This window comes from Lipotes vexillifer, unplaced genomic scaffold (assembly GCF_000442215.2).
Source record: "Lipotes vexillifer unplaced genomic scaffold, Lipotes_vexillifer_v1.1 scaffold916, whole genome shotgun sequence".
NCBI classification, from domain to species: Eukaryota; Metazoa; Chordata; class Mammalia; order Artiodactyla; family Lipotidae; genus Lipotes; species Lipotes vexillifer.
The window spans coordinates 4358540-4379498 of NW_006798383.1; the positions used below are offsets into that span (position 1 = coordinate 4358540).

The 20959-nt window shown below is 39.0% G+C and overlaps 1 protein-coding gene across 1 annotated transcript in view; it reads right to left on the reverse strand.

The window, feature by feature from the left end:
* The window catches only part of CFAP43 (cilia and flagella associated protein 43), a 102609-nt gene that overhangs the window by 66804 nt on the left and 14846 nt on the right, over nt 1–20959 (reverse strand). The window contains exons 5-9 of the mRNA XM_007470441.1: nt 19290–19440; nt 13090–13249; nt 9678–9745; nt 7973–8104; nt 3530–3646 (exon numbers count right to left, since the gene is read on the reverse strand). Coding sequence (XP_007470503.1) covers nt 3530–3646; nt 7973–8104; nt 9678–9745; nt 13090–13249; nt 19290–19440 — 628 coding nt within the window. The remainder of the gene's footprint in view (nt 1–3529; nt 3647–7972; nt 8105–9677; nt 9746–13089; nt 13250–19289; nt 19441–20959) is intronic.

Here is a 20959-nt window from a genome sequence, read left to right on the forward strand (position 1 = left end):
TGGATACTGAAGGATGACTGTACTCTTTTATTATCCTCTTAATGTCCCTGGGGTCAGTAGTAATGACCCCTCTTTAATTTTCATTTCTGATTTTAGTAATTTGTATCTCCTCTCTCTCTCTCTCCCTCCTCTCCCCACTGCCTCATTAACTTGGCTAGAAATTTATCAATTTTATTGATCTTTTTAAAGAACCAGCTCTTGGTTTCTTAGATTTTCTCTACTGATTTCCTATTTTTAGTTTCATTGCATTCTGCTCTCATTTTTATTATTTCTTTTCTTCTGCTTACTTTGGATTTAATTTTGTTTTTTTTTTCTATTTCCTAAAGTGGGGGCTTAGATTATTGATCTTAAACATTCTCCTTTTCTAATATATGCATTGAATGCTATAAATTTCCCTCTAAGCCCTGTATTCACTGCAAAATTCCATAAATCTTGATATGTAGTATATTCATTTTCATTTAGTTTGAATTTTTAATTACTCTTAAGACTTCTTTGAGCCATGTGTTATTAGAAGTGTGTTGTTTACTCTCCAATTATTTTGGGGTGGGGGGAGTTTCCAGCTACCTTTCTGTTATTTACTTCTAATTTAATTCCATGTAGCCTGAGAACGTATTTCTTTTAAATGGTTAAGGTATGTTTTATGACCAAGAATGTGATCTATCTTGGTGGATAATTCATGTGAGCTTGAGAAGAATGTATATTATGCTATCATTTGATGAGGTAGTCTATAGATGTCAATTAGATCCAGTTGATTGATGGTATTGTTCAATTCACCTATGATTTCGATCTGCCTACTGGTCTGCCTCTCTGAAAAATTTCTCTTAACATTCCTTGCAAGGCAGTTCTGCTAGTGACAAATTCCGTCAATTTTTATTTGTCTGAGAAAATATTTTTTCCTTCACTTTTGAAGGATAATTTTGCTGGGTATAGAATCCTTGGGTTTTTTTTTTCTTTCAATACTTTAGATATTCACTCTACTTTTGCTTACATGATTTCTGAAGAGCAGACCACTGTGATTCTTATCTTTGTTTCTTCAAGGGTAAGGTTTTTTTTCCCTTTGGATTTTTTTCAAAATTTTTACTTTGTTTTTGATTTTCTATCATTTGAATATAACAAGCTTTGGTGTAGATTTTTTGGTATTTATCCCACTAGTGTTCTCTGAGCTTCCTGGATCTGTCATTAATTTTGAAAAATTCTCAGCTATTATTACTTGAAACATTTCCTCTGTTCCTTCCTTCCTTTCCTCTCCTTCTGGTATTCCTATTATGTGTATGTTATACCATTTATAATTGTCCCATGTTCTTGGATATTCTGTTCTTTTTCATTCTTTTTTCTCTTTGCATTTCAGTGTTGAAGGTTCTACTGACATTTCTTTAAGCTTATTGATTCTTTCCTTTGCAATATTCAGTCTATTGATGAGCCCACCAAAGGCATTCTTCATTTGTGTTACACTGCTTTTTATTTCTAATATTTCTTTTTTTCTTTCTTAGAGTTTCCATATCTCTGCTCATATTATCCAGTCATTCTTTCATGTTGTCCACTGTTTCCATAAGAATCCCTAGTATATTAATCATAGTTTGTTTTAAATTTCTGGCCTGGTAATTACAACATGTCTGTCATATCTGAGTCTAGTTCTGATGCTTGCTCTGTCTCTTCTGTTGTCTTTTACTATGCCTTATAATTTTTGTTCAAAGCTGGACATGATGTACTGGGTAAAAGAATATGAATTAAATAGGCTGTAGTGTGAGGTTTTATGTTTATCTGGCTAGGAGTTAGACTGTGTTTACTGTTTGCTGTAGCTGAATGTGTCAGAAACTAAAATTTCCTCTGGTGTCCTTGTTTTGGTCTGAGATGTGCAGTTTCTCCAGTTGTAATCCCCCTGGGTACTGGCTCCAGTGGTGGTTTCTACTTCTGGGCATCTGCTCCAGTAAGCTGTAATTCTTTGCATCTGCCTGTCTGTCTTCATAATTTTGGGGGGGAGTGGTTTTCCCTATGACCTCAATTCTCTGATGGGTCTAAGAGGAATTGTTGATTTTAAATTTATTCAGCTTTTTTCTTTTTAAGATATATTAATTAATTAATTTATTTATTTTTGGCTGCATTGGGTCTTTGTTGCTTTGCATGGGCTTTCCCTAGTTGCAGCAAGTGGGGGCTACTCTTCTTTGTGGTGTGCGGGCTTCTCTTGTTGTGGAGCATGGGCTCTAGGCGCACGGGGTTCAGTAGTTGTGGCTCGTGGGCTCTAGAGTGCAGGCTCAGTAGCTGTGGTGCACGGGCTTATCTGCTCCGCGGCATGTGGGGTCTTCCCGGACCAGGGCTTGAACCCGTATCCCCTGCATTGGCAGGTGGATTCTTAACCACTGCACCACCAGGGAAGCCCAATTCAGCTTTTTCTTGTTGTGAGGTTCTTTACATGCTGGACTGGAAACCCAAAGTTCATATTCATTTTTACAGATAATTTTTACTCTTTCACAGGATCAAGACTGAAAGCAGCTTAAAGTAACTGCAATGTGATACAATTTAAATTCTGTTTCTTGAATACTAGGGAGTGGGTAATACTATGGATCAAGTACCTAAATCCTAAACATGAAAATCTTGTATTAAACTTTTTTATTGAGTTGAAACAACCCTAAAAACAGACATAATTCTTATCAGAGAACATCTGGAAGAAAAATCACATAATCAGAATCTGAAGATTGGAAGAAACCTTAAGTGTTACCTATTCCATAGTCTATGTATTTTTTTATTTGCTAGAACTCCCAAAATCTTAATGGATTTGTTGATGAATCATATGAAAAGTGAAATATGTCTCTTGAGATCAACTAAAAGCAGTTAAACACCAGAAAAAAATTTTCTTTTCTGCATGTAGAGGGAAGGTTTTATTTTTCTTTTCTAAGTAGACTGAATACATGTTTTGTGCATGGCAACTATTTCATTTTCAGATTGGGCTGCATCACTCTGAGAGGGTAAACACTAATAGTTTAATAAGTGTTGACAACTCATTAGCAATGAATGTGTTTAACGATCTGGCTTGGAAAGCTTAGATGGTGAATACAAACAGGATGGCTCCTACAGGGAACTCTGCTCAATATCATGTAGCAACCTAAGTGGGAAAAGAATTTGAAAAAGAATAGATACATGTATATGTATAACTGAATCACTTTACTGTACACCTGAAACTATCACAACATTGTTAACTATACTCTAGTATAAAACAAAAAGTTTAAAAAATAAAAACAAACAAACAAACAGGATGGCTCCTAAGATTTTAATTTCTTTGGTCATGTTCAGAGACTTAATATTATGAAGTCACAATATGATGATGTCATTCTAACTGGGGAGTAGACTTGATGATGGAAGTGGTTGGCATTTCTACCACATCTTCAAGAGTAACCTTGGGGGACTTCCCTGGTGGTCCAGTGGTTAAGACTTCATGCTCCCAATCCCAATGCAGGGATTCACAACAGGTTGCACATGAACTTCCAAAATCTTACCCTTAAATCCTACTGTGAAACAATACAATATTCCTTACCATGCAGTATTCATTTCCAGGTGTGATAAAGTCTGTTGCCTGAAATTTCCCATCACAAGCCTCTAGGAGTTTTTCAAAGGTTGGCTCCTTATCAAAAGTGTAAATATAAATAGATCCCTGTAAATAGACCAAAAAAGAAAAAAATAATGCAATTGTGTGTTCAGTTCAACAAATAGTTATTAAATGCTTACTGTGAACAAGGCACGGTGTGAGAAAAGGTAGTGGGAAAGTAGAGATAAACTCAGTAAGGCCCTGACCTTGAGGAGCTTAAAATATAAATGTTTATTGATTCATTCATTCATTCCTCAATTAAAGTAATCAATAAATAGGACTTTCTTCTTTTCTCCATTTCCAAGCATTTTTTTAAGATTACAATACATATCAAAGCACTTTTTCCTGACTTTAAAAATAATGTCTATTTATGCAGAAAATTTGGAAAATGTAGAAAACCAGAAAAGTTGTTAAGATGAACTAACTTCTATCACATACTAGACCATGGTGGGCACTAACAAAAACTTTTAAATGTACATTTGTGAAAATTGTAGAGGTGTGGCTGAAGCTGTTACTTATGACATGTTTATCATTCTCAGGTTCCAAATTCACCTCTCCAAAAAATCTATCCTGTACATTATGCATCCCTGCCAAGTAACTGTAATACAGTATGTTTATTTAATTAGCAATAAGAAGTCTGCTTTCAACTGATCACAAGTTCTTCAAGTTTACTTAGGTTAAACATGAATATTTTCGTTCCTGTTTATCTAAAAAATACAACTCTGTAAAGTCTGAAATTTGGTAGGTATTTACTGATTTTATTCATTTACCTTTCATTAATTCCTTCAACAAATATTGAGTGGATACACTGTGCCAGACACAGCTCTGGATGCTGGGGCTGCATCAGAGGACAAAACAGACAAAAGTTCCCTGCCCTTATGGAGCTTACATTCTACTGGGGACTTTGGCCAATGAATAAGATATCTAAATAATATATATTGTAAGTTAAAGAGCAATAATTATAAGAAGAAAAAAATAAAGCAGGGAAAGGGAATGGGAAGTGTCAAGAGGATATGACATGGCAAAATAAGAGGGAGAAATTCTAAACTGAGTGTCCAAGAAAGGCTTTACAGAGAAGGTGTGTTTAGAGAAAAGACTTGAAGGAAATGAGGGAGGGATTCATGTGGATTCTGTGGGAAACGCATTCCAGACAGAAGGAACAGCCAGTGCAAACACTCTGAGGGAGGAGCATGCCTGGTGCGTATAAGCAAGCTGCATGATGACCAGCATGACTGAAGCAGGGTGAATAAGAAGAAGAGTCGTGGGAGATAAGGCCAGTGTGGGGAGTGGAGTCCACATCATGAAGGGCCTTGTAAAGCATAGTGAAGATTTTGGCTTTTACTCAGAATAACATGGGGAATCACTGGAGGGCTCTGAGTAGTAGAGAGAGATGCTTTGCTCACTTTGGCTGCTATGTTGAGTACACATAGTCTATTCTATCATGTACTGAGAAAAGTATATTAAAATCTCCTATTGAGATCATAATTTTGTTTTTCCTTGTCATTTTGTCATGTTTTGCTTTATATATTTTGAGGCTATTTTATTTGGTACATATATATTTTAAAAGTTTATGTATTCCTAGTGAATTTAACCTCTTACTATTCTAAAATAAGCCCATTTATTCTTAGTAATGAATTTTGCCTATAAGTCTTTTTTGCCTAATATTAATATATCTCCAAAGGCTTTCTTTTGGTTAATGTTTGCATGATATATCTTTTCTCATTTTCTAAATTTACTTTCAATTTATTTTTAATGTTACTGTATTTTTTAAAATTTACTTTCAATCTTATGCTTTAGATATGTCACTTGAAAACAGTGCAGTTAGGTTTGGATTCTTTTTTTTTTTTTTTTTGCGTTATGCGGGCCTCTCACTGTTGTGGCCTCTCCCGTTGCGGAGCACAGGCTCTGGACGCGCAGGCTCAGCGGCCATGGCTCACGGGCCCAGCTGCTCCACGGCATGTGGGATCCTCCCGGACCAGGGCACGAACCCGCATCCCCTGCATCGGCAGGTGGACTCCCAACCACTGCACCACCAGGGAAACCCTGGATTCTTTTTTAATCAAATATGGTAATCTTTGCCTTTTAACTAGACCAACTATTCTGTTTCGCTTTAATTGTAATTACTAGTATATCTGAGATTAAACATTACATTTCAATTTATGCTTTCTATTTTCTCACTTGTTTTGTGTTTCTTTTTCTCTCTTTTCTTACCTTGTTTCGGGTTGTTTTTTTCTAACATTTCACTTCCCCCCTCTATGATGTGGAAATTTCATCTGATGTTTCAGTTCTTTTATGGTTACCTTAGCAGTCAGAACATGCATACTTAGCTTATAAATATCAGAAGTTACTTAAAATATTTACTCTCTTCCCAGGAAATAAAATAAACTTGAAATACATTATTCCGTTTACTCCTTTCCCTCCAACTTACATTACTGTTGTATGGAATTTTAATTCAATGTTATTTTTAAACCCAACTTTGAATTATTTGTGCTGTTTTATACAGTCAGTGTTCACTTACATTTCTCTACACATTTACTACTGCTCTTCATTCTTTTTGCATCACAGTCCTTCCACCTGGGGTCATTTTCCTTCTGCCTGAAGTACATTCTTTAGAATTTTCTCTAGTGATGATGTGCTAACAAACTCTCAATTCTGGAGTGTCTAGAAAGTCTTTTTTTACCCCTGTACTGAAAAGTATTTTCCCTGAGTATAGAATTCTGGGTGGTAGTAACCTTATTTCACTAAATCAGGGGTCAGCAAACTTTCTATAAAAGGACAGCTAGTAAATATACTAGGCTTTGCAGGCCATGTGGTCTCTCACAACTACTTAATTCTACCATTGTAGTGTGAAAGCAGCCATAGACAATACATAAACAAGTGTGTCTGACTGTCTTCCAGTAAAACTTTATTTACAAAAACAAGCAGCAGGCTGCTTTTGGCCCATGGGTCTACAGTTTCCTGACCCCTGCACTAGATGGAAGATCTCATTCCACTCTTTCTTACTTACATTATTGCCAGAGTAGTCAGCTGTTAGTGTAACTGAAAGTCCTTTGAAATAATCTTTTTTTTTCTCTGACTGCTTTTAAGATTTTCTCTTTGTCTTTGGTTTTCAAAAATTTCACTTTGTTAAGTCTAAGTGTGTATATTTTTCCTGCTTGGGATTCACTGGGCCTCTTGAAGCTGTAAATTCATGTCTTTAATCAGTTCTGGAAAATATCTCTTTAAATATTACGTCTGTCTCACTCTCTCTCCTCTTTGGGATTCCAATCAAAAACATGTTAGACCTTTTCACTGTATCATTCATTTCTCTTACCCTCCCTTCTGTATTTCCCATACTTTTGTCACTTGGGTTCATTCTGGACAACTCCTTCTGATCTATCTTCCAGTTCATTGATTCTCCAGTCTTCTGTCAGACATATTCATTTAATTTTTTCTTTGTTAGTATATTTTTCTTTTTTAGAACTTCTATTTATATCTTTCTCCCTTCTGTTATGTTACTTTTTTATTGTTTCCTGTTCTCCATAGATATTTCAAATTTGTCATTTATTAAAACATCATTAGCACAGTTTAACTTCTGGTAATTACAGAAACCTAAGTCTTTCCATATTTAAATTTAAATTTATTTTAGGCAGAAAATCATTGAACCTTACTTGTAATTCATCTAAAATCATTGCCTAACAATATAAACTAATATATCCTGACCTAGGAGTCTTCCCAACAGTATAATTCAGGTGGGCATTTGATTTTACCCTGTATTTATTTCCCTCCCTTCTTCTCTTACAGAACCTGTGTTTTCCTTAGAGAACCATCCATGACCCCAGTCTCAGTTCATGTTTGGGTGGATTGACTCTACCCAGGGTCCAAGGGTAGACATGTGACTTAGGCCTGGTCAATGAGAGTTTAGAATCCCTCTGGACATAGTACTTGACCCAGGGGTAGAGAGGTGACCCAAGTTAGTACAATGAGTCTAGATTCCAGGACATTTTTTTCCAACTGGTATCTTTCTACCAGGGTCACCAAGAGGATAAAAATACAAAATTGGAGTTGCAGAAGGCTCTCTTGACACCACAGGGGCGAGTCTGCATAGAAAAGGAGGAAGCAGAGAGGAAACAGAGCCAAGATATGGCAGAAAAACAAGGCATGCAGCCTCATGGGAGCTCCTGGATTTATACCAATTCCTTGCTTGCTTTCAGTTATACACACAAAAACAAACAAACAAACATCCCTCTGTTATTTAGGTCTTTTAAATTGGGTATTTTTTCATTTGCAAGCTAAAGAGTCCTGACTAGTAGTGTATCATTATGCAACACACTCTGCCCTTCATTCCTGTCATGCAATGATGATAATAATAATATCTGAAATTTCATGTCAAGAAACCACCATCTAGCATACCTTGTCTGTCTGAATCAGCAACATTCTGTAACTGGGAGAAAACATCAAATGTTCCACAGGCCCTTCAACCTCAAGAAAATCCTCTACTTTGTAATTTGTATCTTTAATAAGAAAAGAATACACAAAGCCATCCTAGAGACCAAAAACGATGAGATAAATGAAGAAAATTAGTCTTGATCAATGCATAGTATTCAATATACTTTCCTCATCAAACAAGCTAAGAATTATTGATTACCATCTACTATTCATTTTTGGAATCATCATCTATGTTTACATTATCTAGAATGCCGTGGCTTCTTACCTTTATTTAGCCAACTTTTAACCATGTTTCCTGGTCAATTTTCAATTTTATCTCTTTTGTGACACATTTTTCAATTACCTAAAATTTTACTGATCTCTCCTTTCTTTGAACTGCTTTAGCATTTATCTTCTTACCACATTCTTCATTATATAGGAGGTGGGGCAGATGAGGCAGAGTTTATCGTGTGGCTGGTATCCAGAAGTCTCCTTACTTCAAAGACCTTAGCCTTAATGTATGTATAATCATCATTATGTGCATTTCCTAAATCTCTGAATGACTCAAAGGTAGGGAGGGTGCTGTTTATTTCCTTTGTATTTTCTTTTCTAGTTTTTCACACAGTGCTAGAAACCGGGCAAGTATCCAGTAAAAAAGGGTTGGTTAAATGTTGATCAGTTAGTTGTAAACAGCTTTAGGTTAATTTAACTACTCTCAAGAAAAACGGCTGGGTTCAGACTTGAGACCTGGGGGGAGAAATATGCAAGGTGCTTTCTCCATGCCCATCATCCTTCTCCATCCCTCACCAGAGCAGATGCTCCAATCTCTCCTTTAAACCAGGTTAAAAAAACACACCAAGGGTGGCCTTGAGAAGGACAAATGCAGACTAAATGTAGGAGGAAGTAGTCCATTGCAAGGTTGGGGAGAGGAGATTACAAGCTACATGTAGGTTAATGAGCTCCAGATTGTTTCTTGTTGGTGGAGCTACATCTCTCATTCTGACATCATTGCCTAGCTGCCCTCAGGTTCCTGGAGATGTGATCTGTGGCAAAACAAGACACAAAGCTAACAGTGTTCTGGGATGGCTACCAGTAGACCTGAGATTTTAGTGTAGGTCGGCTCCAAACCTTAGCATTGATTACAACCACATGGAAATGTAACTTGATCTCTCCTCTTTTCATACTTACTGAGGCTATGTGCCCTAATAAATGAGAGCAAGAACTTTGGAGTTTGCCACACCTGGGTTCAAGTCCCAGCTTCTCCACTTACTGGCTGGTGAACTCTCTAAGACTTGACTCCTTCGTGCGTGTGTTTGTGTGGGTGGGTGGGGGGGGGTTGGATTTTTTAATCCTGTTTTTGCTTATTTGCAATAAGATAGACATATGATAGATTATTATACTGTTATCTCTAATTTTGTATATATTTGAAATTCTTCATAATAAAAAGTTTTACAATAAACATCTCCCCAAACAGAATTTTAATTAAACTGACAGAACCTGACATCCCAAATTATGGCTCATCATAGAAAATGGCAGCAAATGGAAATTGCATATTTTCTTTTCTTTCTATTTGAAATAAATTTTTAACCATTTTTTAATTGAAGTATAGTTAATTTACAACGTTGTGTTAGCTTCAGATGTCTGTATATTTTCATGAAAGCAATTAATTTTGAAGAAAAAAATACATTACAATTCCAGAAGCAAGCACGCCTCCCTTCTGATATGCCATGGTGACTGGACTGACAAGATTTCTTCCAACTTTGGAAAAGAAAAACAAGGTAAAACAGGTGACACGTAATTAAAAGTGCTGTACAGAGTAATTAATCTCACTTGCTTTCCTAGGACTATTCATTTCTTTGTAATTCTTCTTTCCACAAATCAACTTCCTATCAGGATATGTGCTATGCTTCTCAAACAATGAAGAATAAAAGCTGCTTTGCAATGACTACTGATGTAAATCACACAAGTTTTTTTCTTTTAATGTTCTGTATCATCAGATCTATTGAAGTAACATTGTGGAATTATATAGTTAATATATTTTCTTTTTTAGGAAAGCAATTATCAGAAATTTTAAGGGGTCAGAAAGAAAAAAGACAAAAACTGTATTATATTAAGCTGTATACTTAAGATTTGTACATTTTATGGTACATAAATTTATACCTCAGTAAATAAAACACAGTGGACTTAAAAAAGTAAAAAGAAAAAGTGATCTATAAGAACTTTGTTATTAATAAAATATTGTCCTGGGGAAAGTAACAAAAAGCATATTACCTTTTATGTAGATAAACCACAAGAACTACAAGATCAAAGGCTCAGAGACATGTATCAGACTTTTACTTACTGAACACTACATGCTTGGCATTTTGCCAGATGCTAAGACAAATACTGTCCTTTCCTCAAAGACTGTTCACCCCAGCAGTCTCTTTTTTCCAATCCAACTGCCACCAGAGTCCAGGTTGCTATGACTCCTGGCCTAGTCTAGGTGCCTGCTACTTATAGCCACCTGCTTCTAGGATTGTGCTTCCCTGAACTATGGATAATTAATCTGCCCAAGCACAATTCCAACTGGGGCACATCCCCATTCAGGAGTTGATGTCAGTCCACTGTCAGCTGAATTAAGTATAAATGCCTTAGTCAGACATTCAAGGTCAGATATGGTATCGGATAGATGTCCCTTTGTTCCCCACTATTCCTGCATAACACTCGATGCTCCAGACAAACTGGACCACTTCTTTTTCTCAGCCTTCCCCATGTTTTCTTGTTTATGCAGATACCATTGCCCCAAATTCCACCTACCCTCATCTCTGTCTGTGAACCCATCCTTTAAGGGCTATTTTAAATGCCACCTACAAAATGACTTAACTTGGCAGTTTTCCCTCATCTGAAATCCCACAGCACTTTATGAAGTTCTCCTCACATCTTAACTTTCCTGGCTGCAATTATTTGTCAACTTGTCTTATTCTCTTTAATAAAATATAAATCAGCACCTTCAAGGTGCTGATTATGAGATTATATATTTGCCACCTATGTCAACTTGGAGGCACCTTGCTTAGTGTCCTCCACATTGTAGAAGCTAGATAAATATTTATTTGAAAGTATTTATAATATATCATGAAAATAATAAAAAATAGTGTACAGAAAGGAAATAGTGAACAATATAAGACTACATACAGGGACTTCCTTGGTGGTCTATTGGTTAAGACTCTGCGCTTCCACTGCAGGGGGCGCAGGTTCGATCCCTGGTCAGGGAGCTAAGATCCAGCATGCCGCGAAGTGTGGCCAAAAAAAAAAAGACTACACACAACTAAGTCCTAAATTGTGTAAAACATTAAAAGTGTGATAGGGATTTGGAAATGCGAAACATTATTTGGTAATTCACTTTACAAACACACAGAAGTGCCAATTTACTCCCTAGCAATCTCTGGAATTAAACTATAGAGCCAAAGTTTGAGTAAGTCACAGTTCCTAACTTCAAAGAGTTGGTGACTAGTGGCAAAGACAGACAGGCACATGGGGCATTGTAACAGCACAGGATGAGGCTCTAACAAAGAAGTGAGTCTGATGGAACCACAAATGGGGCACCTGATTTTGCCTGTAGGTTGGGGTGAGGATAGAGGAAGGCTCCAGAATGGATAATTTTGCCAGGTAGACAAGGAAGAGAAGGGCATCCTAGACAAAGGTAACTACCAATGCCAGCAGGCAGAATTTAGAGAGAGCACAGGAATGATGAGAACTTCTAAAAGGATCAAGTGGGAGAGCTGAAACTGGAAAGATAGGCCAGAAAAGAGGCTTAGTTTTTAGAGAGCTGAGGGGTGGCATTGTGGACATGAGATCAGAGGGTAGACTGGGCCTGAAGAGTACAGGTGACAGTAAAGGGAAGAGAGATGGGGACTGGGGTAGGAAAGTTGAACCTAATGGCTTCACTTTCTCAGTGGAGTGAGTCAGGGAACAGGAGAGGGAGCAGATAAGGGACATGCAGCTGGGAAAACTTGCTGTAGGACATGGTATTTGAGCTGGGAACTGGAGGATTCAGAGTAAGGTGGCAAGGGAATGAGCTGGGTGGTATGTCTGTAAAATGATGGGAAGAAATGACTGGCTAGATCAGGAAACTCATACTGGGGAGTAGCAGGAAATAATATTAAAATAATAATATTTTTATTTTTATAATATTATTAAAATAATATTAATGGTGCAGGTAAGATCAGATTAGAGAGGGCTTGAAATCAAGGCAAAGTAGTCCTTGAGTTATATGTTGAAAATGGTCTTCAAGTTTGGCAGGGATGAGATGCGTGATTTGGGTCAGCTGCAGATTAAGATCAATGAAGTCAGCCCTAAGGTTGCTACAGAAATCAAGGTGTGAAATAATAAGAGGTATTGGAATGGAGCGTGCATTGGTCAGGTTGGAGAACTTGCCCTGGTGAGAATCCCTTCTCAAAGTGTCTACATGTAGCCCCCCACAAGGTGACATTGGCTTCTCTGACTCAGGCCCAACTCTGGCCACAGCTGATGGGACCAGGAATGGACACCAGATCCAAGGAGAATAGGTCAGATTCTCTCAGAAATTCTAACCAAGCAACAAAAAGTAATTTTCAAGATGGCAGTTGGTCTTAAAAGAAGGTCTTGTGGAGAAAGGGTCATTGTGGAAGGCACATTAGCTGATTAAACACAACAGGCATATATGTATGGGAAAGGATATAGCATAGTAGCTACGAACTTGGACTCTGAAGTCATTGTCTGGGTTCACATGTCAGCTCCATAATTTACTAGTTATGTGAATTTGGGCATGTTTCTTAACCTCTTAATGCCTCCATTTCCTCATCTATATCATGGTAAAAATGTATTTCCTTACAAATTTGTTTTAAGGATTATGTGACATATACATATAGAGTGAAAGCAGAAAGTCTAGAGCATAGAGCACTCAATAAACATTAGTTAGCTACAAGAAACATCCAGAGGACTCGGTAATGAACTAGAGGATAAAGAAGGAGTAATCAAAGATGTCTGTAGAAAGAGAAAAATAGGGAACAAAACATCCATTGTCAAGTGCAAAACCATCACCAATGGCTACACTTCTGGGAAGATAAAGCAAAGCAGTTTCTTACCCCTTGGTCGTCCGTCTTCTATCTTATTAAGCACAGTTACCTTCAAGTTTTCTCCACTAATCATTAAAAGATGACCCTCTTCACAGCCAACATATAGGTCACTTGTTGGAGTCCAGCAGTGCATAGTCGGGTGAAGCAAAGTAGATAGATAGTCTTTAGGCTTCAAGGAAAGATTTAAAACCTTGTGTTAAGACAACAGTCATGGCTTAAGAGCCAGAGAAACACTCAGCAAAAACAATTTCCAAGACAAAACAGATGAACATGTGGTGGCTTCTCTAGTTGTGGAGCACGGGCTCTGCGCGCGCTGGCTTAGTAGTTGTGGCGCACAGGATTAGTTGCTCCGCAGCATGTGGGATCTTCCTGGGCCAGGGCTCAAACCCATGTCCCCTGCATTGGCAGGCGGATTCTTAACCACTGCACCACCAGGGAAGTCCCACAAAAAGTCTTGAGTAATAACTTCTACACTGTTTCTTGGTGGACTCTTTGATATCTTGGATCTAAGAAAGTCATTGTTTAGCTAAAATCACACCATTTGAGGAAGATTTTTTTTTTTTAATTAATTAATTTATTTTTTGGCTGTGTTGGGTCTTCGTTTCTGTGCGAGGGCTTTCTCTAGTTGTGGCAAGTGGGGGCCACTCTTCATCGCGGTGCGCGGGCCTCTCACTGTCGCGGCCTCTCTTGTTGCGGAGCACAGGCTCCAGACGCGCAGGCTCAGTAGTTGTGGCTCACGGGCCCAGTTGCTCCGTGGCATGTGGGATCTTCCCAGACCAGGGCTCGAACCTGTATCCCCTGCATTGGCAGGCAGATTCTCAACCACTGCGCCATCAGGGAAGCCCCCATTTGAGGAAGATTTTGGTCAACCTTTCCTCTCCTGGTTCTGCAGTGGGGCATGAATGTGATTTTCCTTGAGTGGCTATGGAGAGGTTGGCCTAGATCCTCTGCTTGGTTAACTGTCACGGGGAATAAGAGGACACTTTGTCTGCCTCTGGTAGCCTCTCTAGTTCATGAAACATCCTACTTGACTTTGATTCCATGGAAAACTCAGAGAGAAATGCACAAAATCTTTGGGACGTACCTAGAAGAAATGTTGGTTTTGGGAACTAAAAATAATATGGACCAAGGGCCTATGGCAAATTTTTCCTGTAAAGGACCAGGTAGAGAATAGGCTTTGCAGACCACATAAGTCTCTGTCACATATCCCCCTTTTTTTTTTTTTAATCACTTAAAAATGTAAAAAACAGGGGCTTCCCTGGTGGCGCAGTGGTTGAGAGTCTGCCTGCTAATGCAGGGGACACGGGTTTGAGCCCTGGTCTGGGAGGATACCACATGCCGCGGAGCAACTAGGCCCGTGAGCCACAACTACTGAGCCTGCACATCTGGAGCCTGTGCTCTGCAATAAGAAAGGCCGCGATAGTGAGAGGCCTGCGCGCCGCGATGAAGAGTGGCCCCCGCTTGCCACAACTAGAGAAAGCCCTCGCACAGAAACAAAGACCCAACAGAGCCAAAAATAAATAAAATAAAAATAAATAAATAAGAAGACCCCAAGATCACTAAAAAAAAAAGTAAAAAACAGTCTTAGCTTGAAGCCATGTAAAAGCAGGTGACAGTTTGCTGATCTGTGCCTTAGATGATAATATCTCAGTGTTTTGCCCCCTGCAGCCTTAAACACTGTGTCCAGCAGGGGAGAGGTCACTCCCCCTTTCTGTCCACACAGAGCAGGCCTCCTTGTAAGTCCTGGACCACCTGCTTTCCTTCCCAGAGGTCAAAATAGCCATGGCAGCTATTCTGGGCATGTGCCCTCCACAGCACTGATTAAGATCCTGAATTCAGGGTACCATAACATGGCATGGCATAACATAACATAACATAACATAACATAACATAACATGGCATTCTTTCCTTTCTATTTAAACAAGTCAAACATACTACCTTACTTTATTTATTTATCTATTTACAGATGTATTTGTTTGTAATATAACATTTAATACTATATTAGTCTTTTTTTAATGCTATACTATTATTTAGAATTGCATTAGCTACAACATAACATCTTTGTTTTCTTTAGGCATCCTTACAGCCATGGGAACAGAAAACATTTTTTAATAATATTTTTATTTGTTTCTAATTATAAAAGTGGTACATCCTTATTTGGGACAGAAAACATTTTTAATAAGCTAATGCCCAAATAAACAGAATTCTTAAATTCCTTGAGAGCTCCGTATGTGTTTCATTCCTTTATTCATTCATCTAACAAATACTTACGCTACACAACAGGCACTGTTCTAATTACAGGGATGTAGCAGTGAAGAAAATACACACACACACACACACACACACACACACACACACACACACACAAACCTGCCCTCATGGGGCTTACATCCTGGTGAGGGAAAACAGAGTAAAAATAAGAAGTTAAATATATGGAATGTTATGTGTTGAAAGTGCTGTGGGAGAAAAATAAAGCAGGGGAAGGTGGAATAGGTTTCTTAGTTGGGGAATACTGTAAACCTATATAAACAGCCATTTTTTCATTCAAAACTCTTCGTTAATGCAAGCCACCAAGTTGTAATAAATACTCAGTTATTTGAATAATATATACAGCTCTTTAATTTAGGAAAGGTTTACAGATTCAGGGTAAAGCAGGTGTAGCACTGCCAAAGTAACTATTCTGCTGGATTCCCAACTGATATAAATTTGTTGCATAATTGATATTTCCACAAACATTTATTGGGTGTTGATTATATAGCAGGTATTGTGCCAACTGCTAAGAGAACCCTCTTCTCAATAGGATAATCACCTATCGAGGGAAGACGTAGTATCTACAAACATCAGAATCAGAAATCATAGTAGGCTATAGCAGAAGAGTGTTTAACTATTACAAGAGAATCTATGAGAAAGCAATGTGTTCTTCTTGGTAGAGTGAAGGAAGTGGACAGAGAGAGAATTATCATTTGGGATGGACCTGGAAATATGACTAAGGCAGAAATCATACATAGAAGCACTCTACATGATAATGTTTTAAAAGGATACATTGTCTTTAATTGTATGATTGGCCTATTTCATGCCCTCGTAGCCTTGGATTGTTAGAAAATAAATACTTGAGTAACAATTTCGCCACCCAGTGGGCAGGAAAAGAAAGGGGACAAAACCACTCAAAAGGATTAAACTGTTGCTGATTAATGACATTTTTGTGGTGTCGAAATTGAGATTTGACTCAGAGGGAAAAGAGTTACTCACTGACTACCATTATTTAATCATCATTATTTAAAAGTTGCCTGGGTTGTCCTGATGACCTTAGACTATAAATCAGAAAAAGAGAGACTCTTACCTCGTATGGCAATGGGCTCAAAAATCTTTAGAAAAAACCACACATATCTGGTTCTCACAATACCAGTGAATCTGTATGTATGCCATAGAAGGTGAGAATTAAAACTTGGAATTTTCTTGCCTTGGTATATTAAACTAGTATTGTGTGTGGCTTTTCTTACTTTAAGATAAACCTGGGCTTGTCTTCCTATTACTTTCTTTCATCAGTAAATATGTTCTGTGCCATTTAAAAATGAATGTAATATTACGTGGTGCAAGCAGAAACAATAATTTTCAATCCTGGAACTTGATAATTTTAAAAGAAAAGGTGCCAATAGTGTTTAGAAGTATTTGTTGGTAACACCACCTCCTTGTTCAGTCCTCTGGAATCAAACATTTTGATCACTTGAGGACCAAATATAAAAAACTCAAGCCCAACTTAATATTGCTTTAGAAATTGTAAGCATCTGAATATGTGTCAGAATACTTGAGTTTTAAAAGGAATTTCTGTTTAGCAACTTCTGCTTTAAAAAAAAAAAAAAAAAAGTAGATGGAAAAAGAAAACTGGACCCTTGAGATTAAATTCACTATCTTGGATCCAATTTCTGCCCAGATAACACCTGCCTTTGATTTCCCCCATGCTACTACTGGATACCATTTCTAATGCCCCAAATAAGTTGTGTAAGGTGATGCAGGCCTATTTAAGGTCCTATTTAATGTGTCTTTCTAGTGTTAGCTATAAGAGAAATAAGGGGAGTATTTAACATTTGTAATTTTATATAAATCCACATTCGTCAATTTTTAAGACCCTTAAATAGGTCAAGTCATTACTGGTTTCTTTGCCATTGGTACTGGGTCACAAGAAATTTCATTCACAGGAAGAAATAGAATCAAGACATTTGAGATCTAAGTTTAGTTATGCTTTCACTCATTGTATAGACATTACTCAATGTTTTAGCAATTTTTCTCACCTTATTTGTCTATAAGATGAAAGAAGTAAATACTGGGAAAGTTGATTTCTAATTTAAATGTAAAGTAAATGGCTTTAATAATATTCCCTGTATGGTTTAGAGATGTCATACTTTAATATTAAATTTCTGTTTTCAGAAAAAGGTTAAAATGTACTGAGTTACAAAAGTCCTAGGAAATAAACATGTCTGTTTATTATGAGCATTTTAAAAAATGGTAACTCCACATTTAATTATTTAAAGGTGGCATTTCATAGCATTTTTCAAATTAACAAAAACAATTGCTTGAATTTTAAATGTTTTATGTAGGAACCATCAAGTTGGCACAAAGGGTGAATGATGGGGGCTCCCACAGAAATTTGTTGCACATACACACACACACACACACACACACACACACACACACAAATTTGAGATGGTTGAAAATGTGGGTTCTTTGGCCTCAAAAACTAAGCATAGAAACATTGTTTCAAGTTGTAAACCTTGATGGCTGATGTGTTTGTTTTTACTTTGCTGCCCCACTGTGGCTAAGTGTGGTTGCATTTCCAAGCGTAAGACCTGTACTATTAAAAGGAATTAGTTATTTTCTGTAATTTAAGAAAAGTGAGTAATTGTCATCCTTTAGAGGAAATACTAAGAGCATACAACCTTTTCCCTTGCTGGCCAGAGATTTTTTGATAAACTAATTATCACATGGAACTATTTTAAACATCTATAGCTTAATTCTCTGGAGTGTTCAGAAACACTGGGGAAACTCTACTTCTGTTCTCCTGGGCTTGGAGCTTTCACACAAGCATTCACATAACGCAGGTTCCAGAGGCTCAGCAGAATCCAGCCTCTTACCTTCATCCCAAAGGCCCTGCATGTGTCACTCTCTGCTCCCTGCCTCGCTCTTGACCATCACTGCACCTCATTCCCCCTCACTTACTCTGCTCCAGCCACAGGGCTCTTTTCTCAGCTCCTCAAACATACTGAGTTCTTTTCTTCCCCCAGGGCCTTGGCAGGCGCAGTTCCCTCTGCCTGAACACTCTTTACCCTGCTTATAGTAGGAGGAGCGCCTCCTTGTCCTTCAGTCATCTCCCCACAGGGCTTCCTTGAGCAGCATGTGAATCTCTCCCTCACCTCCACGCCCACCTCTCATTTATCCTGTTGTAATAACTGTCACGTTTCGCAACAATTTGCTGTATCTCTTTAGTTCTGGTGTTGGTGGTGCTGCCGCTTTGTCTTCCTGGTAGAACGGAAGCTCTGAGAAGCAGGGTTATTATGCCTGGTTGGTCGCCATACGACCCTGTTGCCTGAAACAGTGCCTGCTACCTACAAGGAGCTTGATAAGTATCTGTTGAATGAAAAAAACTGAGTAACTGTTGGCAAACTCCCTTATGAAGCTTTCTTCCACCGTTCTCCACGGCCTCATTTTCTCCTGGATCTGCTCCTGTTTCTGTGACTGTCCCTCCTCAGGCTCCTCTTCTTCCTCCTGTCTCTTGGCTAACTCCTTCCTCTCCAGCTCTCTTCCCTGACACCTTCTCTCTCCTTTTCCTCACCCCCTATCCCCTGCACCCCGCCACACTCCCACCATCCTCTCTGGGGGAACGACTCTGACCACACACTGTGTCTCCAGCCCTGCCTTCTCCTCCCTGACACTAGGTCCAAGTTGCCAGCTTCCACCTGGCATCTCCACCTGGATGCTGCCCAGCACTCCAAAGTCAGTATGTCCAAAACTGAAATCACATCTGGGCCCCCCGTTTCAGTTAGCAAGGCCATCATGTTCCGAGTCACCCAAACTCAAAACTCCAGAGCCTTCATCTCTCGTGGCCTCCAGGGCTAGTCTGAAATAAAAACCAGGACGATCCTCTCTATCCTGCATGTCTCATGGGATGGTCATGAACGCAATTAGGCAAACACGGAGAGGGGCCAGGTCATTACCCTGAAAGTTTCTGCCTCTTCACCCACTAGTCCGGCAATGGCTGACACGGGGAGCACAGGTCCATAGATAGGATCTTTGGGCAATGATTGGGGAAAAACTACATCTGTTTCATTACAAAATGACCCATCTTCCATAGGCAGTTTTACTGACCTGTGGAAAAAAGAGACATCAGAATAATCAGATTATCAGAAACAAGTCATTGATGGAACTGCTGCATATCAGTGGTAAGCAAAATGGGAGGTGTTACAACTCATTAAAACAAAACTAGCAAAAACCAGATGAAACCAAATACTAGATTTAAAAATATATATCATGGGCTTCCCTGGTGGCGCAGTGGTTGAGAGTCCGCCTGCCGATGCAGGGGACACGGGTTCGTGCCCCAGTCCGGGAAGATCCCACACGCAGAGCGGCTGGGCCCGTGAGCCATGGCTGCTGAGCCTGCGTGTCCAGAGCCTGTGCTCCGCGACAGGAGAGGCCACAACAGTGAGAGGCCCACGTACCGCTGCGCGTCCGGAGCCTGTGCTCCACAACAGGAGAGGCCACAACAGTGAGAGGCCCGTGTACCAAAAAAAAAAAAAAAAAAAAAAAAAACCTAGCAAAACCCAGACGAAACCAAATACTAGATTTAAAAATATATATCATAAAAGTACAAATAATACACAGTCATAAATTAAGTACATAGGGATTTTTCAAAAAATTTTAAAGTTAATATGTAAAGCAGGAATTGTAAATTTGAACACTGACAGGGGTTAAGCAGGTGGTGTGTGGCCAGGTAGGACTGTGGCAGATGGGAAAGTGTTTTCCCTCCTGTGAGACAGTGGAAAATATGTATATAGGTCTCTTCCTAGTTTCCTGGCACAGCGTTCCTGAAACCCTTGTAAGTCCCCAAGTGATAAGAGCATTAGGAGCATCTTCTGTGCTACTGAGGCGATTCTAGGTGGGCTCCGGGGTGGCTCCGGAATGGGTGCTGGTCACCAGAAAGACCAAGCCATGACTAGAAGCTTGGAAGTTTCAGCCCCAACTCCCATCCTCCAGAGACAGCAGAGGAGCTGGAAATGCGGCAAATAATTGATCATGTGACATGAGGAAGCCTCCATAAAATCACAATGGTAGGGAGTCTGGAGAGCTTCCAGGTTGGTGAACACATACACTTGGGAGGGTGATGCAGCCCAACTCCATGGGACAGAAATTCCTTCATTCAAGTCCCTCCAAGACCTCGCCCTACGTATCTCATCATTTAGCTGCTCATTTGTATCCTTTATCATATCCTTTAATAAACTAGTAAATGTAAGTAAGTGTTGCCCTAAGTTCTGCAAGCTGCTCTTGCAAATTAATGGAACCCGAGGAGGGGGTCATTGAAACCTCTAATCTATAGCCACTTAATCAGAAGTACAGGTAACAACCTGGGCTGCAGCTAGTGTCTGAAGTGGAAAGGGGAGGACAGTCTTGTAGGACTGAACCCTTAGCCTGTGGAATCTGATTCTGTCTCTGGGTAGATAGCATCAGAATTGAGTTGAATGGTAAGCCACCCAGCTGGTATCAAGGAGACTTGCTTGGTGCTGGGAAAAACCTCCTCCACAAATGTCAGAATTGAAGTGTTCACCACGAGTAGTAAAGGAGACTCATGGGGAAGAAAAACACAGTAGGGAAGAACTAGGCTTTTCCCTAC